The 27,818-nt window shown below is 38.4% G+C and overlaps 1 protein-coding gene across 1 annotated transcript; it reads left to right on the top strand.

Annotated features, from left to right (window-relative positions):
• Positions 1 to 408: 408 nt before the first annotated feature.
• gng12a (guanine nucleotide binding protein (G protein), gamma 12a) lies at positions 409 to 27,818 on the top strand. The gene is made up of 3 exons (XM_079819195.1): positions 409 to 616; positions 24,449 to 24,558; positions 26,450 to 27,818. The coding sequence occupies exons 2-3, from the start codon at positions 24,466 to 24,468 to the stop codon at positions 26,573 to 26,575; spliced, it is 219 nt and encodes a 72-aa protein (XP_079675321.1). The 5' UTR covers positions 409 to 616; positions 24,449 to 24,465; the 3' UTR covers positions 26,576 to 27,818.

Below are 27,818 nucleotides of genomic sequence, written 5' to 3'. Positions count from 1 at the left end.
TGAAGAGAGACTAGATCAAATGAAAACCTTATAAGAGATCTGAGGACAAATGAAGTGATAATGCAATGCCATATTTTCATAATAGCTAAAACAGTGCAACACATAAATCTCATACTTTTTGACTGTGTCAGTGTCGTAATGTAAAGAGACAACCATCATTAACGACAAATTCCTGACAGTACCAAAGAAACATGGCCAATGCAACAACATTTCTGTTATTTTGTCAAGGCAAGGATTGATTGTTCCCAGGGTCACAGAAAGAGGGCGCCTGAATTTGGAAGAATTCGGGAGAAAAGAGGCGGAAAACAATCTGCGGTGTCTCTCTCTCTCACAGCTCGATGGCTTCGAAAGGTCGACGGTGACGTCATACCGTGCGCCGACTGTGATTGGTCAGCGTAGGTGGAAGTGCTACAAACGGTGTCATTCACAAAGTAACAAGAATACATTTACAATAGTGATAAAGAATGCAATTAACTTTTAAATAGTATTGAGATCATTTTCCCAGGCCATTTTTCCTCTCACGGACCATTTGAAGTGTACGTGAAACCATTTCGGGGTCGTATATTCCGTTTCTTCACTGATTTATCAGGACTCACGCTTGGGAGATTTTTTAAAGGTAAGAGTAAAACTGTCGACGGCGAATGAGTGTTACGGATTTAATTCACTCGTTTTTCATATGTATCACGAGATGTGGCAACTCTATCGCTTATTTTTGTTGCCTAGATAACGTTACATTTGTCTGTCGAAAAGAGAAAGTTGTCGCCTGCTAATCCTTTAAGGTGGAGTTTATATCAAGTTGTGAAACAAATAACAAACTCACACGATTCAACAGGTCTTAGTCAATGTGAAATAATATAGGCAGTTAGGCACCTACTTATTTACGGTTTAACAAATTTAAACAAACAAATCAAACTCATTAACTACAACGTTAAAGTTGAATGAATGCCTAGTATCCACCCCTTGGTATGCGAGGGAAATTCCTGTATTTGAATCATTGTTATGATAGGCCAAAATGATTCTGGTATGGTTGTTTTAAGATGACAATTCACTAACATACACCAGAAGTCCAGTTTAAGTCTCTCTTAACCTCTATGAAACCGCCTCAAATTACAAGCAGACCAAGATAATGGAATTGTCTTTCTTTACAGTAAGTTCAGGGTTTTCAAACTGGGGCCTGGGGTCCCTCAGGGGGCCGCAAGAGAGTGCTAGGGGGTATATATAAATTAACAAACATAATACATCTAATAGTGCAGTACTATAGAGATTAAAAAAATATTTTACACGTTTATAAAATGCATTTAGATTTAAGTATAAATTGGGTCTTTATACAATTAAAATATATAGCTGTCTTTTAAATTTTAGGATTTGTGGGTCAGTGACATTTAAAAAAGGGAAAACTCCCGCCATAGGGGATGTGCTGCTCATTAAATACAGGCTCTGAAACTTGTAGTCCAGGATATGGTTAAACCCCTAGTTTTGCCCCTCTGAATGGGTTTGCATACATGACTACACTGTTAATGACCCGGACTCCATTTGAGCCCAGTGAGGTCGCCCTTCATTTCTCTCTTTGATCAAACGCTAATCAAGGACCGTCCTCCTGAGCCCTTGTTTTGTGGGCAATGAAACTGTCTGATGTTACCTGCTCAGTATACCCATCCATGTTGTCTTCGTAGGGAGGAGACGAGTGCCTTGAATCTAGTCTGATCTCATTTGAAAGCGGACACATGGCCCTGAGGATGTCAGTGAACTCCCATACATACAACTAAATCAGATTAGGTTTCTTTTTAAGGAATTCTTTGCTCAAATACTATTTTTTTTTTACTCCCCACCATGTTGTTTCTGTCTATCAAGGTCCAAAATGGACAAAGAGCTAAAACCATAGACCTTATGCTATATTCAAGTGCTATATTCCAATTTTTCTGGAGCCATATGATGTGTTTGTGATGAACAGACTAAAGTCTAATTCATTTTTCACTGTAGCTTTCCAGTCAGCAACATGTCATTGACATCCAACTTGAAATCATCAGACGTCAATGGTTCTGTTGATCAAATGTTATTGACGTCAAACCTTGTGTATGTAAGGGATAATCCATGGCTAGCTGTGCATTAAACGATTTTAATGCACAACGTGGAGGCAAAGATCCGCCCAACGCTTTGCCAGCTTTGACAATTTGAACCTGTTATTGATGTTTGCAGTGCAATATTTGACTGGAAGGGGATTTCTCTTTCTGTAGTTCCACAAAGAACATTGAAAACTGGTATTTTAAAAATCCATTGGAATTTCTCTGAATGAACCTATGGAGAAACAGCCTTCTGGATCTGCAAATTCACATCCTGATTTGAGCTTTATAGATGTGGTCACCATGAATGGTTTTATGGCGGTTGTATGCATCTTTTCTTTCACGTTGTGACGTACATCTGACTGAAACAGATTGTCAAAAAAGAAAAAATGTAGGCTGGGTACTGTTGATTTTGCTGGAGGCGGATTTGAATGTGAGCTTGCAAGTCAAGAAAGGGATGGGTTTAATTGGACTACATGATTGGAGAAGTTCGACTTACCAGAAGCTCGACCTGAGAGAAGTCTGTCATTTCACCAGAAAATCCAGTTATGACATTGATTACGGTAAAAAAAAAACATTAAAGTTGAAACATGCATGGATGAATCATTCACAGTAAGACCAAGACCAGGTGAATTTTCATTTCATACCGACTATGGATCTACATAAGAAGAAATAATGACAGATTTTTTACAAAAAAATCGACACACAATCCCTCAACTTCCCTTTGAGATATTGGTGGCTGTTAGTGTTGAAGTGATTAACCACATACTGTTCAAATCTGTCCTCTGTGTTTATGTTCTGACTGTTAGTCAGAGGATGTGACTGGAAACAGAGCTCTGCCAAAACCAAACCTCTTCTTACTGCAGCGCTGCTTCGACTTATTAAATGTTTTGTGCGACATGTTGTACTTTGGTATCAGCATGAATCATCAGTATTGGGTTAATTCTGGAAATTACAGCCTGTGCATGATCAAATTTTTTTTTTTTTAAAGAAATTCAAAACCATCAAAACGCTGGTTTACTGCTTCCCCAGACCCACCAGCTCTCAAACATTGGCTGTAATATGGCTTATAAGTCTTTCAAAACCTGACCTGCAAACACTGGTGTTTTCCCATTTCACATTAAGGAAATGTAGATGCCCTGCTAACTCTATAAACTATAGATGTGCAGTTTTAGCTTACTTTCTCCTTCTTTAGTTTAGTTTACAGTTATGATATACAGTGTATATTCACTGTTGCTACTCTATTAGGCTGTAAGACTAATAAAATAAAAAAAAGTTGGTTGTCGGGAAAAGGCATTGTAACTTTTAGCCAATGTTCGTAATTGTTGCAATAGTTCATACCCTTTCTCAATTTGATTTAGAAACTTGAGTGTTTCATCATTCTGGTTTCCTCAGAAGCTACATTGAGAAGTTATATTTATCTGTCACCACCACTCTCACCTTACAGCTACATGCACTGAATAAGGAAAGATCTGAATAACTGTCATGTCCAAATGTCTTCCCTAAGACATTCTTGAACTAGATGTGGACATCTGTTATTAAAATGCAATAAAACATAAATATTAGGTGAAAAACTAATAAAAATTACAAAAGCACATAACTGTTTAACTGAAAATATAGAAATAATTACATTGTTAAATTTGGTGCACTTAGAATGGGTTTGAGTCGTGGCCTTCCTGGGTGACGTGGGTTTGCCAACTTGTGTCATACCCCGCTTTCTTGATCCTGCTATTTCACAGAGAAATGTCTTTGCCAAGACCAGCCTCATGCAGTCACTTTCATCTTCTGATACCATCAGCAACAAATGTAAAGCACTGCCACATGACTTCAGAACTGCACACTAAAATCAAAAGTCTGTACTTTGGAAGATTAAAGTTATGCAATAATAGCATTACAAGATCATGTGTCATTTTAGTCAATAGTTTCCTAGTTCTAATGTCAACCGTAAAAACTGTTATCCATTATTGAAATATTGAAATATTGAAATGTTGAACTGAATTTAAATGTTACTGCAGTATACACTCACCGGCCACAAATATCTAATCAGCCAATCTCATGGCAGCAACTCATTTAGGCGTGCATTTAGGCATGTAGTTGTAACGGAGGCCAGATAGTAGTCGCTATGCGAGTAAACCTCACTCCTCTGATCTCAAGAGACGCTCTAGTGACTGATGTTAGAGGTTGCAGCCTTTAGCCTCCTTGTCCGACTCTCATATCGGTGGCCCCGGGTTCGAGCCCCACTTGGAGCGGGCAGTTTGAACAGGAGGGGTTACATTGGTGCCGTGACCCGGATGGGAGTGAGGTTTAGGGGGGTGAGTAAACGGAGGCCAGCTAGTAGTCGTTGTGCGAGTAAATCTCACTCCTCTGATCTCAAGAGACGCTCTAGCGACTGACGTTAGAGGTTGAAGCCTTTAGCCTCCTTGTCCGACTCTCATAACGGTGGACCCGGGTTCGAGCCCCGCTTAGAGTGGGTGGTTTGAACAGGAGGGGTTACATTGGTGCCGTGACCCGGATGGGAGTGAGGTTTAGGGGGGTGAGTAAACGGAGGCCAGCTAGTAGTCGTTGTGCGAGTAAATCTCACTCCTCTGATCTCAAGAGACGCTCTAGCGACTGACGTTAGAGGTTGCAGCCTTTAGCCTCCTTGTCCGACTCTCATAACGGTGGACCCGGGTTCGAGCCCTGCTTAGAGTGGGTGGTTCGAACAGGAGGGGTTACATAGACATGGTCAAAACAATCTGCCGAAGTTAAAACCGAGCATCAGAATGGGGAAGAAAGGTGATTTAAGTGTCATACACTTGGATGGGATGTTTGTTGGTGCCAGACTGGCTGGTCTGAGTATTTCAGAAACTGCTGATCTACTGGGATTTTCACGCACAGCCATCTCTAGGGTTTACAGAGAATGGTCCGAACTCTCAGAAAAAGAGAAAATATCCTGTGAGTGGCAGTTCTGTGTGCGAAAATGCCTTTGTTGATGCCAGAGATCAGAGGAGAATGGACAGACTGGTTTGAGCTGAAAGAAAAGCAACGATATACAGTGAGGAAAATAAGTATTTGAAAACCCTGCTATTTTGCAAGTTCTCCCACTTAGAAATCATGGAGGGGTCTGAAATTGTCATCGTAGGTGCATGTCCACTGTGAGAGACATAATATATTTTTAAAAAATCCAGAAATCACAATGTATGCTTTTTTAACTATTTATTTGTACGATACAGCTGCAAATAAGTATTTGAACACCTGAGAAAATCAATGTTAATATTTGGTACCGTAGCCTTTGTTTGCAATTACAGAGGTCAAACGTTTCCTGTAGTTTTTCACCAGGTTTGCACATGCTGCAGGAGGGGTTTTGGCCCACTCCTCCACACAGATCTTCTCCAGATCAGTCAGGTTTCTGGCCAGTCGCTGAGAAACACGGAGTTTGAGCTCCCTCCAAAGATTCTCTATTGGGTTTAGGTCTGGAGACTGGCTAGGCCACGCCAGAACCTTGATATGCTTCTTACAGAGCCACTCCTTGGTTATCCTTGCTGTGTGCTTCGGGTCATTGTCATGTTGGAAGACCCAGCCTTGACCCATTTTCAATGCTCTAACTGAGGGAAGGAGGTTGTTCCCCAAAATCTCGCAATACATGGCCCCGGTCATCCTCTCCTTAATACAGTGCAGTCGCCCTGTCCCATGTGCAGAAAAACACCCCCAAAGCATGATGCTACCACCCCCATGCTTCACAGTAGGGATGGTGTTCTTGGGATGGTACTCATAATTCTTCTTCCTCCAAACACATTTAGTGGAATTATGACCAAAAAGTTCTATTTTGGTCTCATCTGACCACATGACTTTCTCCAATGACTCCTCTGGATCATCCAAATGGTCATTGGCAAACTTAAGACGGGCCTGGACATGTGCTGGTTTAAGCAGGGGAACCTTCCGTGCCATGCATGATTTCAAACCATGACGTCTTAGTGTATTACCAACAGTAACCTTGGAAACGGTGGTCCCAGCTCTTTTCAGGTCACTGACCAGCTCCTCCTGTGTAGTTCTGGGCTGATTTCTCACCTTTCTTAGGATCATTGAGATCCCACGAGGTGAGATCTTGTATGGAGCCCCAGTCCGAGGGAGATTGACAGTAATGTTTAGCTTCTTCCATATTCTAATGATTGCTCCAACAGTGGACCTTTTTTCACCAAGCTGCTTGGCAATTTCCCTGTAGCCCTTTCCAGCCTTGTGGAGGTGTACAATTTTGTCTCTAGTGTCTTTGAACAGCTCTTTGGCCTTGGCCATGTTAGTAGTTGGATTTTTACTGATTGTATGGGGTGGACAGGTGTCTTTATGCAGCTAACGACCTCAAACAGGTGCATCTAATTTAGGATAATAAATGGAGTGGATGTGGACATTTTAAAGGCAGACTAACAGGTCTTTGAGGGTCAGAATTCTAGCTGATAGACAGGTGTTCAAATACTTATTTGCAGCTGTATCGTACAAATAAATAGTTAAAAAATCATACATTGTGATTTCTGGATTTTTTTTATTTTCAGATTATGTCTCTCACAGTGGACATGCACCTACGATGATAATTTCAGACCCCTCCATGATTTCTAAGTGGGAGAACTTGCAAAATAGCAGGGTGTTCAAATACTTATTTTTCTCACTGTATAACCACTCGTCACAACCAAGGTTTGCAGAAGAGCATCTCTGAACGCACAACATGTCAAACCTTGAAGCAGATGCAGGGCTACAGCAGCAGAAGACACACTGGTGCTGCTCCTGTCAGCTAAGAACAGGAAACTGATGCTAGAATTCACATAGGCTCACCAAAATTGGACAATGGAAGATTGGAAAAAATGTGCCTGGTCTGATGAGTTTCGGTGTCTGCTGTGACATTCAGATGGTAGGGTCAGAATTTGCCATATAAACAACATGAAAGCATGGATCCATCCTGCCTTGTATCAATGGTTTAGTAATGGTTTGGGGGGTATTTTCTTGGCACACTTTGGGCCTCTTGTACCAATTGAACATTGTTTAAACACCACAACCTACCTGAGTATTGTTGATGACCATGTCCAACCCTGACCACAGTGTTTGCATCTTCTGATGGCTACTTCCAGCAGGATAACGCACTGTGTCACAAAGCTCAAATCATCTCAAACTGGTTCCTTGAACATGACAGTGAGTTCACTATACTCAAATGGCCTCCACAGTCACCAGGTCTCAATCCAATAGAGCCCCTTTGGGATGTGGTTGAACGCGAGATTTGCATCATGGATGTGCAACCGACAAATCTGGAGCAACCTTGTTGAATCTATGCCATGAAGAATGAAGGCAAAAGGCGGTCCAAACTGGTACTCACAAGGTGTACCTAATCAAGCGGCTGTTGAATGTATATAATAGGGGTGGCACGGTTCACAAAACCCACGGTTCGGTTCGTATCACGGTTTTAGGGTCACGGTTTTCGGTTCTGTACGGTTCTTGTTGTTGTTTTCTTTAATCGTTAACACTCCAGAAATTTACTTCAGCATATGATATATATGGCTTAATCATCCACAATTTAGGATACAGTTTTAAAAATTGTTATATCAAGTTGTTTCCTAACTGGCTGTCTACCGAGTCCGACACATTGGCGTAACATTTTTCATGTTAATCATGTCAATTTTGATCAGAACAATGCACTGTGGCTTTAATTCAGCTGAGCTGATTAACACATTTCACCGTGAAGTGTTCTGTGTGTTTCACAATCACCATTTGACATCCAGCGCTGAGAAAAAATAACATAAAATACACGAAAACACAACACTGCCAGAAGTTTTTGCCCAAACTTCAAACTCATGTTTAAATTATAAGAACTAGAAGCATATCTTCACTCTTAAATGTTACATTTATCATTTGAATTACTTATATACAACATATGCACGTGTGTATGAGACATCAAAGCACGAGACAGACAGGGGTCGGAAGAGAACACCGGAAATGTGACAGAATGGACTATATTTGCAATCCACGAGCCGTGACTCGCGAGACAAACACTGCCAGTAGTAGGTGTTTCTCAATGTCAAGGATACTTCCTCTGTAGGACTGGTCCTTCCAAGTCACTTCCTTCAGAGGCTAGGCGAGGCTCCTCTTTAGCATTCGGAGAACACGTAAATGGAACAGGCTAGCAAGTGCACGTCATTGCGTCATTACGTCAGTGAAAAGGTCCGTTAGCCATCAATAACGTAATTTGTATAATATCAATAAGGTAGTCATTTGTACTGGCATTTAAACGTTAAACTTTACTTATATTTACTATGGTTATAACAAATGTTTGGTGACGTAAATATTGCCCCGTTAACGCTCCGACTCCGCCAACGTCCGATATTTTGTATTTTTTGAACAAGATAGCAAAGCTGCGCGCATAGGATTGTGGGTGATTTGAGAGCGTGGAGTGCCCGAAGTCTACTAGTATGCATCCTTTCCTGTATATGGCATATTTTTCGAACGAAGGACTCGATCATGGTTGAAATTCCAAGGATCCTCGACATTGGAACAGTCCTTCGACGGCTGTCGATGACGTAGCATCCTCGGAATTCTGGCTTCCGAGGATCCTTCCTTGACATTGAGAAACGCCTAGTGTGTGTATGCGCAACGGGCAAGCGCGGCGCGGCTCCTGCTCTCCGCGCTGCATCTGCCCTGCTATACGATGCTAGCGCATCCTCCAACTCCGGGCAGCCTTCCTTATCTCTCCCACTTTCATTTCTACATGTGACGTGACCTGCAGCACTCCACTTTTACTTTACTGTATGTCCACACACACCTCATATTTCGCGCGAAAAGGACACCCACTGTCTGAGGTAACATACGGGCACGAGGATACATTGCGCATGCGCGAACCGTGCGATGCGCACACACCGAACCGAGACGAGTGAACCGAACGGTTCGGTTTTTTTCCATGTACCGTGCCACCCCTAGTATATAATGTGCAGTGTACATGAGGGGTGAACTGATGAGCTTAGGGTCTTTGAGAATTTGTGGACTATACCTTGTATGTCTGCCAGGCGTTCACCTCCATCCCAGTTTGATGAATGGATTTATTGTATCACCCTTGTCAATATCATCATGTGCCTCCACTATTAGGCGTGTTCGTGTCGGTCTCAAATACCATCTCAATAGGCCTGTGAATAAGGAATTGTTACTAATCTGTATCTCCATGAAAGATCTTTTTAGTATAAAGCAGCAGCAGCAGTAGTATTTTTTCAGTTGTAGTTCTGTCAGTGATTTTGAGCAAGGCACATTCCATGCCATAGACTTGGTCGGCGTCGTGTCATAGCTGGGGGCGGGGTGTGGGGGCGGAGTCGACGTGGGGGAAAACAGTCCATTCCACCACAATGTAAATGCATGGGGTTAACCCAGTTTAGCCTGTGTATAATCACTTTTGCCGCTCAACAGAGCAAGATACATAGAAAAACTGAGCCATATTGGGTCAGATTGTCCTTATCTGTGACTGAAACGACCCAATGGAATCAATGGCCAGAGGTGTCATTTTCTCATCAAAATACATGCTGCTCCGCCGACCTCTATATAGGTATGACATGCCTACTTCATAAATCAGTCTTTCGATGAAGACGTTAATTCAGTGTTCCTGAATTTAATGTATTACATATGTATTACATACATTTAACATTGTAAAATGATCATAAAACATGTCTTGTGTTATGAAATTGATATTTGGAGTTGACATGTCAGTGTCAAAATATTATTAGAATTACTGACAATAGACTAAAGTTTTTTTTTATTTACTTTTTTATAGCAACCATCTTCCTCAAAAGACTGGATGGTTTATGAAGTAGCCTAGCTATTATATTGTGTAATATTTGTGGGAGCAGCATGCATTTTGACGAGAAAATGTATGACGTACATATAATGTGACTATCAGCTTGAAGCACAAGCGTGAGCCCAGCCCTTCCGATCATGAAATAAAGAAGACTTTTGAATGTTTTGTACATTAATAACCTCACGCATTATGTGGGTATGTGATCGCTCCTCGCGAAAAACTGCTTTAACGATAAATTGAGTCCCGTGACAAGTATGACTTTATTGTAGTTTTGTTCAACAAACTTTTGCCATTGCAGTTAATGAAATCTCTCTTTTTAATCTTTACAATAATAACACCATCATGTAGTGCAAATGTTTAATTGTAATGAACTTATTGCAGGCTTTCGGAATTGACGAACGGCTCCGTCTGTTTATTTAGCAGTATAAAACTTCAGATCAGGGTTTTTTTACTTACTAGAGGTGCAGAACGCCACATGGCAACTTTTCGGGACTGCACCAAGCAAAAATAAATCGGAATCATTACAAAGAGTAAAGATTAAGCGTCTAACAAGGTCTATGTGCATTCATAATGGCCATTTTGTGTGACATGAGATTTCAAGACAACAGTGTCCTGTTGTGTGACATGCTGTATTTAATCAAAAACTATTAATTTTTTTTAATTAGTTGATTTTATTATTATTATTATTATTATTATTATTATTATTATTATTATTATTATTATTATTATTATTATTATTATTAGTAGTAGTAGTAGTAGTAGTAGTAATATTATAATTACTAGTAGTAATATTATAATTACTGTATTTATTATAAATGTTATAATTATTACATTAATTATTATTATTATGTTAATTTATTATTATTATTATGTTAGTTATGGAATACTGTAAGATTCATACTGTTAGAGCTAAAGGTTTCATATTATGTGTCCGCTATAAGCCAAGCTCAAACTCAATTTACTAGGATGCCATCTGCTGATTATATACATATCTGGTAGGGATTTTTATGTTCAAATTCTGCCCTTTAGCCACAAAGATTTTTGTTTTGGCAGCTACAGCCCTGCGATACCATTTGTCTCCAAAAGGTGGCGTTAGATGATCACACTTGATTCTGCACTCTTGATTTTGTGGATGAAGTCCAACAAGGCCATAGTTTAAAAAAAAATCTGCCTTTTGACACAGTTTTCCATTGTAGAGTTTGGTAGGGGTCAGGCCCATGGCGAGACATAGCGTAAACACCCATTAACACTGACAGATGGTCAGAATGATACGTCCCCTTTTAACTTGACCAAGACCAGTTGGTCAAAGTTTACTTTTCCTTGCTGTCTGACACCAACATTTAAGAGTGATTAATACGGAGTAACTCTAAGGTATCATATTTGTTCATCAACTACAACTGTTAGAAACTAGTCCAAATGCACCTTCAATCAGTACAAAAGCACAGCATTTTACCGTAAATGGAGATCTTATAACAGATGTGTCAGAGATATCAACACAAGGTTTTGTTACTCTATAACCTGGCCGTATCCTTTTTGAGGTGCTGCTTTATTTGGTAGTAAGAGTTAATCTTTATACTGTATAGTAGCATAAAAATGTTGTCACTGCATTTATTACATTTGAGGAATTTAACAGCAGATTACAACGGCTAATGGTTTGTGAGTGTACTAAAAAGGTGCTGAAAGTTTAGGCATGTCTTTCCTGGATGGGAATAATAAAGAACTTAAAGGGTTAGTTTGCCCAAAAATAAAATTTCTGTTATTAATTATTAATTACATTAATTACCCTCATGTCGTATCAAACCCGTAATACCTCCGTTCATCACCTGAACACGAATTAAGTCATTATTTTTGTTTATTTTTTGCTCACAAAAAGTATTCTCGTCGCTTCATAACATTTAAGGTTGAACCACTGCAGTCACATGGAGTATTTTAACAATCTCTTTACTATCTTTCTGGGCCTTGAAAGTGGATGTTGTGTTGCTGTCTATGGAGGGACAGAAAGCTCTTCTCTCGGATTTGTGTTCCGAAGATGAACGAAGGACTTACAGGTTTGGAACGACATGAGGGTGAGAAATGAATGACCGAATTGTCATTTTCGAGTGAACTAATCCTTTAATGATTATGGTTAAATCCTCTTTACACGTAAGCCTTTGTCAGATGCTTTTATCTAAAACAAAGTAGAACGCAGTTAACATTTTGCCAGTATGTGTTTCCTCTGGGAATCAAACCTGCAGCTACCAATTCTTATTTGGACATAACTTCCACTTCTTCACAGGAATCTGCCAAAATGATCTTCCTGTTGGGAAGGTGGCGAGAGCATTTTCCCCCCTGAGGATAGAGATGGGCAAGACTCAAGGAAGTGGCTCCCATGAGGCAGCTGATGAATGGAAGCCATTGATCCAGCAAGGTGTTTTCATGCTGTAAACTGAGAAAGTGCCCATTGCAGTGAGCAGGCTCAGGTTGTGATGAGGAAACAAAACTCTGTGAGAGTCCAGAGGGGAAGTTCACTGTCAGGGAACAAAGCAGGGATTATGAGAAGTTAAGGAAGCTTCCTCAAAGACGTGAGGTTGGCATTTTGGGGGAGTTTTGTGAGAGGTTCTGTGTGGGAGAAGCTCACACTCGGGGTGGCCGTAGGGCCCCAAAATGTTTTGTCCCACTGTTCTTCTTTAATGGGAATTGAGTGTGCAGGTGGCATGGAGCTATACAAGTACCCTCTATGTTCAGACAACCATCTCACTTTCTCTTCCTGCTTTGTAAGCCCCAACTGGACTTGATGTTAGAAGAACTGAAGCAAGTCTTCAGTTTGGATTCAAAGGCGTTTGATAACCAGGAACAAGGGTGACAAGGAAAAGAAACCCATTATTGACAATACTGTCAGTTTCTTTCTGGGAATGCCCTGGGTTCTCATGTTTAACAGGCATATCTGTTTGACCAAGTGTGTCGTGTCCAAAAGTCTTTCTATTGAATTGCACTCACAGGCTGCATACAAAAACGAACATACTACACAAACAGTGTCTGATTCATGAATTAACAACTCTTACCAGCTTTTTTTTCAGTGATAAAACAACAACAACAGCACAACCAGTCCAGTATAGTCTTCCAGAGAAAATTACTCTTATGAGTCCTTAAGATGAATACTTCTGGACTGAATCCATCAGAGCGATTACTGAACCAACATCTGAACTGAATGTTTTTATTTTCAATGTTTATATCAAAATGTTTTGTGCCAGTATCATTACTGACTGAACTTGTTAAGGATACACAATAATACATGTATAGGGAAATCCTCTATGAAAATAATGGGACACACACAGCAAAGACATTTTGCATGTTTTATAATGCTGTGTCAGGACTATCTCTAGTAGGACAGTGTTAGGGGAATCTTTCATATTCATGTGAGTTTTGGATAACTCCTTTAAAAACGTTTGAGGACTTTTTGTCTTATATCCTAAGCAAATTGCCAAAAAAACCTTTTATTGATAATTTTGCATTACTGATTTAAACCAAATTTCTTTGTGGGTTTTCCCAAGAAAGGTAGGCAACATGCCGTTGGTTTTTTTTCTTGTCATGCCCCTTGCTGGAATTTTTAGGTACTACATTCCATTCATTTTCCCTTTAGAAACACTTTCTTTTTCACTTCACTGTGAAAAAGGTTCTTTCTCTGAAGTCTCTTTCCGTGTGTGTTCTTCTCCCCCAGTCACATGCTCCATGTGCATTTGTCCTTGACTACCCCTGCTTACCTGGAACCAAAGTATGCTTCCGCCACTTTCTTTTTCCCTTAGTCATATCAGTCATAACATTGTATGGACCTCGTGCCTGACTCCAGATCATAAGGTTACACGTATAAATAGCATCAGGGTCAAATTATTTGATAAATTCTAGAGGAAAAAAAGGCCCATTACCTTCTCCCAAGTAGGCTACTCTGTTTTGACGGTCAGGTCAAGTGCACCTTTGTGTCATGTTCTGAGCTTCTGCCTGGTGTCTAAAATAACTTATTTAAATGCTACACAATTCTGATTCTGAGAGACATGAGCCACTGTCTTATGGTGTTATGTGCCTCTGGTCTCTTCAGCCAGTCACTCAGTACACAAATATCTTACACAAATTTTGGTTGTGTGTTCAGAAATAGTGAAAAATTTGCAATTTTATTCCCTCCTTTTTTTCCTCTATTCCCTCCCTATTCTAGCTTATGCTACTCTAACCAATGTCCAAAACGTAGTATTTCTTGCACTTTTTGTGATTATTCGCCTCTTCATGACGAATCGCTTCCTGTATTCCTCAGTTGTAATCGCTTTGGATAAAAGCATCTGCTAAATGAATAAAAGTAAATGTAAATCTCACAATTACTTTTTCATTTCTTACTATAAGATGGAACTGGGCTTCCATAACAAACCCATAACCCTAAGTATTAACTTAAATGCATCAAAACATTGTTGAGGAGAAATGGGCAAGTGCTATGTGTTTGGACTTCAAAAAAATCGAAATCCCATTAACTTGCATTGAAGGAGGGACCGGAGTTTGGTAATTTAGAGACTCAGTGGTACACCCTTTCGACTTGGGCCTGTAAACCACCACCCAGAACACTCTTGAAACACCTTACCCAGTAAGCAATTTTGCATTTAAAGGAGCACTCCACTTTTTTGAAAATAGGCTCCTTTTCCAACTACCTTAGAGTTAAACAGTTGAGTTTTACCGTTTTCGAATCCATTCAGCCGATCTCCGGATCTGGTGGTAAAACTTTTAGCATAGCTTAGCATAGATCATTGAATCTGATTAGACCATTAGCATTGCACTCAAAAATGACCAAAGACTTTCGATATTTTTCCCATTTAAAACTTGACTCTTCTGTAGTTACATCGTGTAATAAGACTTATGGAAGATGAAAAGTTGCAATTTTCTAAACCGATAAGGCTAGGAACTATACTCTCATTCCTGCGTAATAATCAAGGAACTTTGCTGCCGTACCATGGGTGCAGCAGGTGCAATTATATAATGCAGCGCCTGGAAATAGTACCCAACTTGCAAAATAGGCCTGTGCAAGCAGGTTGTCACGTTGGTTATATTGACGATCTGTCTTAGTACACGATGTAACTACAGAAGAGTCAAGTTTTAAATAGGAAAATATGAAAGCTCTTTGGTCATTTTGTGACCAAAAAAAGTGGAGTGTTCCTTCAAAAGGACGTCTAATAGCCATCCAAGAACCCAGCCCTAACGTCTAGGTTAAGACGAAGTAAAATTTGGAATGTAAGTGAAAATTGTATAGACGTCTAACCACAGGCCAAGAATAGACTGGTCATCTAGAACATGAACATGTCAAATAAATGAATCCAAACACCTTGTAATCACTGTTGACTTTGCTTACGTGATGGAATATCATAGTTATTTTGGCTAGAAGTGGGTTACTAATAGCTGGACTATATATAGACCCAGAGTTAACCAAGTGAAATGACTGCTGTAATGATTGTAGCAGTGGCACCACTCAGATTAACCAAAAATGTAAAGTTAGTTTTTAAATTCTATAGTATTTCTGGGGGGTGGAGTTTATTTTACTCCACTATGAACATGTTTTTTTGGTGTTGCAGCGCATTTAGTAGTGACACAGTAAACAATTGTATTAATGAGCTCCCAAACCTGACAATCTCCTGTAGGCTTTATTCCATTAGTGAGAACTTTTGATGCTGTGAAGCCAGGTGACCAATATATCATATGGGTGTCATCATGTGCTGACGAGTTCATGGAAAGGATCTTTGATCCCATGATGAAACATCCGTTCATGTGACATGCAGAAACTCTGGAGGCGTTCATGTTTGGAATTCCTTCTTTTAGTGAAGGGAGGCTGACTCGACAAGGTTTAATTTTTAACCAAATCATGCATTCTCTTTTATAAGAATAATTTTAATAAAAGAATAAAAACTATTTTTTTAAGAATCAAGATTTTTTCTTTCCAAGTATTATCTCTTTGCTGTACAAACGTGAATGTTAGTGTGCTCATTGTTATAGGTTGATTGTGTATTTTTGTGAACATGAATGGTTTATGCAAATACATGCAAAACATATATTGCATGTCAATCTCTTTTTTCAAGCCTTAGCTTGTTTCATGAAAGCTGCTCTATCTTGTAAACTACATAGATGTTCCTCTTCATCCCCTATGTTCTCTTGTTCACATTCTTTATGGAAATATTTGACATTTCACACACAACCCTCTCCTGTAAGCTACGGCTTTCAGACGTCTGTAGAGTCGCAAGAGAGCACTGTTGTGACTGGGGCGTTACTCATTAATTGTGCTTGCTGGCATTGGAACAAACTCCTAACTTGAAGTACTAAACTTTGGCTTGTAACCTGCAAAATAATACTTCAAATTATTTACCTTTCTAAACCTAGTGGCTATAAAATGTGCACAAAAATCCCATATGCTTACATTGAAGGAGAGTCAAGAGCAGGACTCCCATTCAAAGGATCTCTAATTCAACAGTAATTTAAACCAATTTAGTTTATATTCCATTGGTGAAAGTTGAGAATTTTGTGTGTTCATTTGCGGTTTAGTCCGATATCATCTTGTGAGATGGCGTTAATTACATCTTTAGCCATGTTTTTCCTGAATGTCCCATTAAAAACCACACAAGCTGGGATGTCCAAATTCCAAACAAATTACTCTTATTTACTTTTAATAAGTTGTTCAAAATTATTTGCTTGTGAGGTTTGTAGAATTAAAAAAAGTGTTTCTATTCAAATCTAAAAATATTATTGGTTATTGTTTGGGAAACTGTCCTGTCACTTTGGTGAACTGTTGGAACCATCTTTTTTTTCAATCAAGCATGAATATTCTTGCACAACAGAAGTGGGATGTAAAACAATCAAGAACACTAGAATGACAACATCAAATGGGAAAACGTACGTATTTTATGAGGTTTCGTATGTATTCGTCCGATTTGACGTAAGCGTAAAAGCTTTTCAAACTATTCTTATTATGAAGGACCCCTAATCCCAGCCCTAAACCTACCCGTCACTGGGGTTTAAACAGATTGTACGAATTAGCCACCACTTCAGCAAAACATAAAATAGTTACAAATTGCAGTGAGATTGTGTTGGAACTAAACTGCTTATAAACAAGCATCTGTAAATCGTTCGTTTTAGGAGCCATTTTTGGACCCTATCATACACCCAGCGCAATGAGACCCCAGGTGCGAAGCAAGTGTTTTTTGCTAGTTTCAGCCCGACGCAGTTATCATTTTCACGTCCAGCGCCACGTTGTTTAAATAGCAAATGCACTCACGTCTTTCGCCCATCTGTTCGCCCATGGTCCGAAAACGAAGTGTGTTCAGGCACATTGTTGCTACGTTGCTATTTTGAGGCAACTGAAACAACTGCGCCATTGATCTCCAAAAACCTGTTCTAAAGTCAAAAGCGCAGTATTTTTGTGTTATTTAAAGGGCGCGTTAGTAACACGCGCCTATAGGTGGGTGCACAACGTGCGTACACTGCTTATTACACACACAGGGCAGCAGCACACAAACATTTTTAAATATTAAAAATAAAAGGATTCCTCTCTGGAGAAGTGTTCAGTCTTTCCACTCACAAATTCCACCATGAAAATAGCAACTCCGCCAAGGTGCAAGCACAACTAGCTTTAAGGGCATGGGAGATGAGAGTCTGATTGGTTTATTGCACATTACTCCCAAAACACACCCATGACTAATTAAAAGACTACCATGCGCCTGGCGCGCCGACTGGACACGCCCTAAGTGCACCTGCGCCATGCGCTTCAGACCATGCGCTCAGACCGTTAAAATAGGGCCCATAGACTCTGGTCTTTTTTTCTAGTCTGGAGCTCGGGACTGTAGTCTCATTTTGGGACCAGAATATCATAAAGACATGGAAATGGGCAAGCAACTACTTTGCTACCACCTAAAACACCCTGGCAACCCCCTAGAAACACCCCTGCAACTGCATAACAACTTACTAAAAGCACCTTATACTGCTGTATTGTTTTCCATAATATCACAGCAAGTTTTTCTTCCTCTCGTTCTACATTTCTGCTTGTTTTCTTAATTTTCCCATAGTGGAGCCCCTCAGCACAAAGACCCTCCCTGTAAAAACCCAAACCAGTCACTGCTGTGACATTACAGTGTTTTCCCTGTTATAGAGCCATCCAGCATATTAACTGGGAGGAGCCAAGCGCAGACCTTTGGCCTCAGATAGCGATATATAATCTGATGTACTCATACACAGTGGAGCTGCCAGTAACCGGGGCTTCATAAAGACTGCTTTGTTTTAGGGCTGTAGTCTAAACGCAGAGCTCTGTTAGGGTGAGTTTGTTGTTCGAAGTTGAATAGTTGTGCATTTCTCAGCTGCTGAGATGAATGGGGGCATTTAGAGTGGGTGGCAGGCAGAGAACACAATGGACGGGAGTTTTATTGCACCTCTGTTGCACCAGCATATCTGGCATCATGCCCATAGATATACACACACAACCTCCCGTTCACAGCTGCATCCTCTCTGTCTTTCTCATGTAATTCCCTCTTAAACCACAAAAAAGAACAAAAATACGATTCTTTCGCTTTCCAACTATTCCCACCCCCAGAATTTTCCTGGGTTGCGCGACTTTGGGAACTACCTCTGCACCAGTTCATCCCCTCACGACAAAGCTATTTGTTTTCCAGGGGGTGAAACCTCGACACACAGCTCCTGGTTATCAGGCCCGCACGCATGCTGACGTAGATGAGACATTATCTCCAAGAGCTGGTGTTTGTTTAAGCCCCAGGCGTTGCCTGATAATGGCCCATTATTGTAGCCCTGGCCCTGTGTTGTTCAGTGTGGATTGGCTCTTTTTTGAGGACTTGTTCACATATTCCCATCTGCTGGGAGTCGCTGCACTGTGGCTATTTTTGACTTGGCCGTTAATACTGCATGATGCTTGGGCAAGAGCATGACATCATCACCTTTGTGCTTTACACTGTTGGTTGCAAATCAGATTATAGTTGTTAAATGCTGAAGCAAACTGGCCTCATTGATTGTGCTACAATGCTTTTAATGGTTTAGCTGTTTTTTTCTATAACACTCCCAATTAGTTTGCAGAGATCCTTTATTGAATATGATGTTTTATTTTTAATTTTTGCATTAAACCAGAAAGGCACATCTTTACATAGGTACCATATTGTACGTATGTTGATATATTTATTAATATTGATTTATTGGTATCGGTCATTGTGGTATATGCAATTGTTCGTGCTCATTTCCTCTGTTTTTAGATTTAGATTATCTTGTCATCTAATGCTCACTTAAAGTTCATCTTTAAAAATACTGTCAAATATAATACTTAGCCAACCCCATTATGCATATCCATTTTATACAGGGAGTGCAGAATTATTAGGCACGTTGATTTTCTGATCATATTTTTTTTCCAGGCACATTTGACCAATTCCAAACCACAGTAATCCTAATAACTACTATTGATTTAGTATTTAATAATGTATAAGTGATATATAATTGTTCATGAAGGCTGGAAATGAAAATCACCTTATATTCAGGTGTGCAGAATTATTAGGCATGTTTTCTTTTACAGATAAATTGAGCCAAAAAAGAGATTTAACTCAGACTGAAAAGTCAAAAAGTATTAAATGCCCATGAGAAGGATGCAATACTAATGCAATACTAGACATTGCAGTTAAGGCATGACCATTGGACAGTGAAATGCTCATTGGGTCAGCAGGATCTGACAAAAACAGGTGGTGAAGAAAAGACACCTGTTAACTGCAAAAGAATTAAGAATTAAGGTGAAGAATTAAGGGTGAAACCATCAGGAACCCTTTAGTCTCCAGCGCCACCATTTTCCAAAGCTGCAACCTACCTGGAGTCTCCAGAAGTGCAAGGTGTCAGGATCTCAGAGACTTCAGTTAGGTAAAGAATCCTAAAAAATGACCCCCACTAGATAAGAATCATAAGCTGAAGTGTTGTAAAATACATGAAGCCTGCTTTTTTATAGGCTTTATAGGTTTTATAGGTTGAGAATGACTCTTGAAGGACCAGCACCACATCCTCTAGTACCACTGTTTGAAGAATTCATCTTCCAGAATCTGGCAGTACGTTTTGGGAGTTCATTTTAGTCCATCCTGAAGTCCGTTTTGCAGAGATGGACTAAAAATGAACTCCCAAAACGTACTGCCAGATTCTGGAAGATGAATTTTTTTTTTTTAACAATATCCTCAACATTTACATTTATTTATTTATTTTATTTGCATTTTTAATTTATCAATTCAGATGCATCTTCTGTATCACCTCTGTAGTATTTATTATAAGTTATAAGTCATTTCTCAGGTGGTAATGTAGCTCTCTATTAATTTAATTAAGTGCTGGTCTGGTCTGGTCTTGACTTGGTCTCATCCTGCCTTGGTCTTGGTCTCGACTTGGTCTTGACTACAACACTAATGTTTAGCCAATATTTTTTCTAACTGCACAAAACCGTCTCATTCTGGACATACTGATTTCTGATGCACTCGTTGTATTAGATATGTGCACCCTTTTATTTCTCGGTAGTGATTTCTGGGTAATTCTGCAGTGTACTTTTGATAGACATTTCATATGTAATATGAAAAAGATGTTAAGGCCGATGCTTTCTGTAGAATAACTGTTGGGAAATGTTTCTGTTTGTCAGCTCTCGAAACCTCACTTCACATTTGACTGTGCATGCAGATCTGTTTCAATAGAACTGGACCCTGGGGGTTAACAGACCGCTTTCTGTAGAAGTGACCTCTGCCCTACCTAATAAAATTTCCATATAGTTGTTCAAAAAACCCTGGAGAAAGCAAGAAGGTTGTAAGATATTATCTTTACATCTCTCGGCCTGTCAATCATTCCTCATGAAATGATCATTTCATTGAGTAAAACCCTGATGCCACAGATGTTGTCCAGATGCAGAATTTGTCATTGCACACATTGTTACTTAAACTCGTTACTTACTCTACTCAGCATGTCTTTTTCCCCCCCAGGGGAAACATAGCATGCCCCCACCATGATTTTGGCACCAAATTTAAAATTGTAGCACAAATATGTTATATCACCTGACACTTTGATGGTTTTATGCTGCCATGAAAAATTTGTTAGAATAATTAATTTTTAAATTAGTTGCATGCGATCTGAAATACATTGACATTTTAAAGGTGCGTTGTAATGAAAGTAGTGTAGTATTGTGATGATGCACATCTGAGAGAAAAGGAATTTTGAAAAAGAAAAAAATGAGGGCGAGGACTTTGCATCATCATTATCGGGGAATTGCATGTTTGAGCTGTTTTAACTGAAAGCAACTTGCACTGACATATTTTAAGATTTTTTAATTGTTTCAAGATGCACATCAGTATTGTTTTTTTTTTTTTCTAAGGCAATTTTATAAAAGCTCCTTAAATGCCCTAATTGAACTAAGGCCTAATCCTGGCTTAATATAAGCCCTCTCTGTGAAACCAGGCCTTTGTTTAACAATTTGGTACATTTTAATAAAACGCATGGATGAATAGTTCACAGGATCATTAAGATGCATTTAGAAAATATTTCATACATTTTCAAAATTTTAATTTAAGAAAACTAAGGGGCTCTTGATGAGAAGTACTACTGCCTTAAACGTGTGCAAACTTTGTTTAGTAGATCATTTCAGCCCTGGTTTCATTTCATCTACTTTTTTTTCTCAGAAATGTAAAATTGACTTGCATTTCATATAATGTTCAACATTCAAAGAACAGATATTGATGACGTTGTCATAATATGTGGATATTAAATTGCAGTTGGATTTCTTAAATCTGTTTGCATACTAAATAATATTCTTGTTTCATTATTTTGCATATCATATATCATATCTTTTCTTTTTCTTTCTTTCTAGCATACTTAACCTGAGTTTACCTAAAATTTTAATGCTATTCTTTTGCTGCCTTCAGGTCATGCAAGTGTGCTGAATAGTCACAATTTTACATGCTGAGTGGGAATGAGTTGCATTTCTACGGTCGGTTGATCAGGGCGTGCTGGTGTCACCGTGAGATCATGTGACTAAGCAAGCAGTTAGCAGGAGCAGCTGATAACATCTGCTGAATGAACTGTCTTGCGGCAGCTGTTGGTGACCTCAGGGCTAATAGGGCACCACTGAAACAGGGACATGTTTTGTGCTCTCTCCAAAAGTGTACCACCATACACACACCCATACACCCGTATGCAGAACATACAAGTCAGCAGCACATTTTCTGTGACTCAGCCAAAGAGACGCAACGCACACTTCTCTGCAGATTGTGTCTTGCAGTGTACTTTGTATCTTCTGTTACTATTTTTAGCCTAAATGTTCCAGTATTTTATTTAGACACCATAATTAATGATTTCCTCTCTGACTTCATGGGTATAATTATGGAAGCTTGTTTCAGCCACAGAATAAATCCTTTTAAAAGATAATTGCGACTTTTTATCTCACAATTGTGGGTTTACATCTCGCAATTCAGAAAAAAAAATTCTCAGAATTGCGAGATATAAACTCGCAATTGTGAATTATAAAGTCAGAATTGCGAGATATAAAGACAGAATATCAAGGTATAAACTTGCAATTGCGAGATATAAAGTCCAATTCTGAGGAGGAAAATGACTGACTTTTTACTGAGAATTGTGAGTTTATATCTCATAATTCTGACTTTATATCTCTCAATTGCATGTTATAAAGTCAGAATTGCGAGATATAAACTCACAGTTGTGAGAGTCAGAATTGCGGGATATAAACTCGCAGTTGTGAGAAAAACGTCAGAATTGGATATAAACTCACATTTGTGAGATAAAAAGTCAGAATTGCGAGATATAAACTCGCACTTGTGAGAAAAAAGTCATAATTGTGAGATATAAAGTCCAATTCTGAGGGGAAAAATGAAAACGATTTTTATTAAAATAAAAAATTTATAATTTTACAATTCTGACTTTATATCTCTCAATCGCATGTTATAAAGTCAGAATTGCGAGATATAAACGCGCACTTGTGAGAAAAAAGTCAGAATTGTGAGATATAATCTCGATATAAAATCCAATTCTGAGGGGGAAAATGAAAATGATTTTTATTATTACAATTCTGACTGTATATCTCACAATTGTGTGTTATAAAATTGTCGCAATTACCTTTTTTTATTTTATTCTTTGGTGGACAAGCTTTCATAATAATAGCAATGGAAAATTACCTAAAGATTTTTCCCAAACCTGTTTAATGCCATAAACAATAATTGGAAAAGCTATGATTTTTGGTGGACTTCTATTTCTCATGATAGCTGAATCAGTTTCTTTGGCATTACTGAAGTTGAATAGCTTAAACTGGGCAGTTGTAGTGCAGACACGATCTCCTGCAGTTTGTCTATCGACTGGGGTCTGGATATTCTGGAAGAACGTTTGTAATTATGTAAGATTTCCCCATAGAGAGCACTGTAACACTGTCCCAGTTTTGTAAGTGTGTGGCATCATGTCACTGCCAAACTTCCTCAAGCCAGGTAAAGTAGGACATGTCCCATCTGAAAAAAAAAAACATGTTTTGTCTTTGAGGACTAACCAACACCATCAGACAAAAACAACCCTGCAATATTTCCTCTTCCTTTACCCAGAAGTCAGTGAAAAATAAACCTTTTGTGTTTTGTTATAGCATTTATGAGTGACAATGGATGCTGTTGACTACCTCGTTGTTTCTTTAGGGAATGCAGGAAACAGATTTTATGTAATACATTACAGGAACCTTTGAATTATTTATGCATGATTATGCTGGTTTGATTCACCTGACCTGATTACAGGCGTGTGTCTTATGGCATACAATGTGTTCTTGCATTTAAAATCGACTGAGAACAGGATGCACTGAGAGATTTTTATAAACTGAAATGATCTTAAAATAGTAAACATGAAAAATAAAAATGAGATTAGAGAAAATCTTAACTTGTTGACCCCCATGACCCATCCCTGCTTTGAATGAATAAGCTATTCTTTCGTTTTATCCTGTTTGTCCTGTTAAAAGATTCTAGTCTTTCAGGTTAGATATGTATGAGTGCATGACATAAAATATATTTGAAATGAAAGCCAGGAATGATAGAAATGCATATTAAACAGGACTGGCATTAAAATGAATCCAATTGTTGTTGCTATTAGCCACTAAAAGCTCCACAGTTTTCCACAGTACAAGCACTTGAATTCCAGTATTATTTGGCTTCCTGAGAAGGTTTCGTCATTTTATCTGCTGAGAATTAAGCGTCTATTCAGTGTCCGTCAGATTGTGTATTGAGTTTATACACTTCTAGTTAGTGTGAGACTATAGAGGGCAGTGCATGTGCCGAATACTGACCCCAATAGTGAACGCCCCTGTTAACTGATGACAGTATACAGTCAGATGTTTTTTATTAGAAAGACTGTTTTATTGTGAAATTGCCCTTGATTTCATATGTTACTGTAAGGGAGTCGATTTGACAAGTTTGGAAGAAGGATTTGTCAATGAGATGTCATAACTTTCTGTTCTGTTTTCTGACACAGGCGTATAACAACATAGTGAGTGTTTTATGACATCTGCAGATTCTGTAACTGCATGTTTGTGTGTGTGTTTTTTTTGTTGCAGTTATATGGTTTTAAAAAATGTCCTCTAAAATGGCGGGCTCAAACAACCTGGCACACGCTAGGAGGATGGTACAGCAGCTGAAAGTCGAGGCCAGTATTGAAAGGATAAAGGTATGTTTTCTTGCGAGTCTTTTTTTGTGAGTGAATTAACCCTCTGATGCTGATGTACGTTACTGTGAACAGTGGCCTGTTGCATGAAGCCAGTTTCAGTTGCAGGTAAGTTTGAGAAAACTCTTGTTTTTCATGCTCAAGAAGGTGGATTGATTTTTAGCGGGTTTCATTTCCATGGTAACTTGCACTACACTGCTAACCTGCTCTGGAGTAGGTTTTATTCTGGTTTAGAGATTGCAGACCAAAACTAGACTAATCAGCTGTGAGCAAAGAGACATGTATCTGATTCAATAAAGCCACTCCCCCTGTATTTCTGTATCTGCTCCAAATTAAAGCGTTTTAGGGTGAAAAAAATTATAATATAAATGCAAGCTTTGATATATAAGCTTTTATACAGATTAGGCTTATTCTTTTGAGCTCTTTGTGAAACTATATCAATTATAAGGCTTATTGATTCACTTGCATTGAGATATTTTCTATCATCTGCCTTCTGAAACTTTCACTGCAGCAGCAGTGTTTATTCCTGCCTTGTAAATGCATTTAAATTCATTATATTTTTTCATAATGATCTCTTAATCGTTAGCAAAGACATGAATTGTACCGGCTCTCCACCCTGTGATTGGCTGTTCACTTAAGATGTCACACTTTCAGGCGAACACGCTTCAGAGTTAATCGCAAACTCTGGATTAAACCTGAGTTGACAGAGAACGTTTATACCGAGTGTTCTGAGCCCATTGATCCTGATCTAAAGCAGGTTGGATTTATATGGATTGGTCAACTCTAAACCTTCTGAAACTTTTGTTCAACTAGCTTCATGCAACAGGCCTCAGAATCATAAATAAGGAACATTTGTATTTAATTAATTTGTCTTAAAAATAAAGGTTCCAAAAAGGGTTTTCACAGCAATAGCATAATAGACATTTATGTTTCCCAAAAGAACCTTTCAGGCAACAGTTCTTAAAAGAACCATTATATTTCTTTGTGTAAAGAATATTATAATAATCTGAAAAAAAAATGTGTTCCACTATAAAGAACCTTTTGTGCAGTGGAAAGTGTTAAAAGTTTAAAATGTTAAAAGTATAACCATTAATGCCAATAAAGAACCTTTATTTTTAATAGTGTGGTTTACTGTCTATAACTGCAAATACATCTGTCTACTGTATTGAACACCATGCATTTAAAAATATATTATTATTTTTTATTTTATATATTTTTCTTTTATCATGTAAAAATCGAACAATATACAATACAGTAAGGATGTATGTGCATGACTGTGTTGCTGTGATAGTGTTAGGCAATCATTTTTGAAAAACTTTATGGTAAGGATACCCTTCAAAAGTTTGGGGTCAGTGAGATAAAAAAAAGAAAGAAAAGAAATTCATACTTTTATTCAGCAAATATACATTAAATTGGTCAAAAATGCTGGTTCTTTTGAAAAAAAGAAACCTCAAAAATATATTGTGGTTTTAAGCAGCACAACTGTTTTCAAAATTGATAATAATAATAAGACATTTTTCTTGAGCAGCAGATCATCATATTAGAATGATTTCTGAAGAATCATGTGAAGTAATGATGCTGAAAATTCAACTTTGACACCACAGGAATAAATTACATTTAAAAATATATTCAGTATAGTTATTTTAAATTGTAATATTTCATTTTGTAACAATTTTTACTGTATTTTTGATCAAATAAATGCAGCCTTGATGAACATAAGACGACTTTCAGAAACATTAAAAAAAAGCCCAAACTTTTGAATGGTAGTGTAAATTCTTGTTTTGAAGTAAAAAGAAACAGTAAGATATAGTTTCTTTTGTGATTTTAATCATTCATGAATTAAATGATTAAATGAGTAAAAAACTTTTTTCACATTCTGACTTGTCTCTTTCAGGTATCCAAGGCCTCAGCTGATCTCATGCGTTACTGTGGAGAAAACGCCAAATACGACCCCCTGCTCATGGGCATCCCTGCCTCAGAAAACCCCTTCAAGGACAAAAAGCCCTGCACTATATTGTAGTGTAACTAACACTACGCTCGTCTTATTTAATTACTTCTACTCAACTTTGCCTTAAGTCCAGCTCTAGCTCCTTAGTATAACTTTGTGCCATGTCTTAACTATATTTAGCTCTTACAGTATTTATTACTGTAAATAAACTCCAATCAGTACTAAATAATTGCCATTTTGGTAATGATTAGCATTACATCTCATCTTTACCAGCATCCCTTGTCTTCTGTTTGGTTGTTTGGGCCAAACTGAAGTCATTCCAGGAAATAACACCGTTTTAAAACATATAAACTGCTTGAATAATGTGATTTAGGTTCCCCTTTTTACCAAATGGTGCCTTTAGTTACACTTTTTTTTTTGGTTGAAATATCATCATCACATTATGACATAAAGAGCTTGCAAATATACTAACTGATGAAATCCCTCTTAATGTCTAATAAGTAGATGTAGAGATATTCCTAGCATCGATGAACAATGTCATATGCAAAGGGACTGACTGAAATAAATGGAATTTAAAGATCCATTTTTTTCGTACTGGACAATATATCTGATGTGGCTTCTGCAATCACCAATGGTCAAGTGCATGCTGGGTAATTAAAACAGTGTAGTAAGCAATATCACATGACACAAACACTGATCAAAAGCATTACCACTATGTGCCAAGCCATTATAGACAAGTTATTAGAGGAGTTTATGAGAAAAGAGAACTGATTCCATTACCCAGCACTTTCGAACCCATGTGCCTTAGGTTGTTCAAAGCATTCCTTACTTATTACAGATGTATGCGAATGAAAAGATGAGACTTTTTATCTGTTGACCCTTAGTAACTTTTCTATTCTGATGTTGCTTTAGATTTAAAGTGCCTTTTCCCTCTGATTTAAACGTTCCTTTCCTCTGCCAAGGCACAATTTTAAAACGAAGACCACTGCTATTTGATCTTGTCTATGAATCGAATGGATTTTTCCATGAAACGTTACGTTTTAACATTCACACCTTGAATGGGCCGAGCAACCATATACCGATGCTGCAACATCTGTATTATTTTAGAGACATCAAAGAAGTTATGCAGTATTTGAGACTCACAACCAAATCCCTGTGACCTCCGTATCTCTGTGAAGACAAAAAGATTCTATTTGGTTGTTTTTTTCTTTCTTTTCTAATTTCTGTATTTTTGCAAGCCTTCATAACATGTGCTATACGTACTGTACCTTGAAAGAAAGATTTTATTAAAATTGTGAAATAGTAAAACAAAATG

This window comes from Gobio gobio (genome assembly GCF_949357685.1).
Source record: "Gobio gobio genome assembly, chromosome: 6".
NCBI classification, from domain to species: Eukaryota; Metazoa; Chordata; class Actinopteri; order Cypriniformes; family Gobionidae; genus Gobio; species Gobio gobio.
The sequence above is the reverse complement of the archived record's forward strand: the minus strand, read 5'-3'. Positions and strand labels throughout refer to the sequence as shown.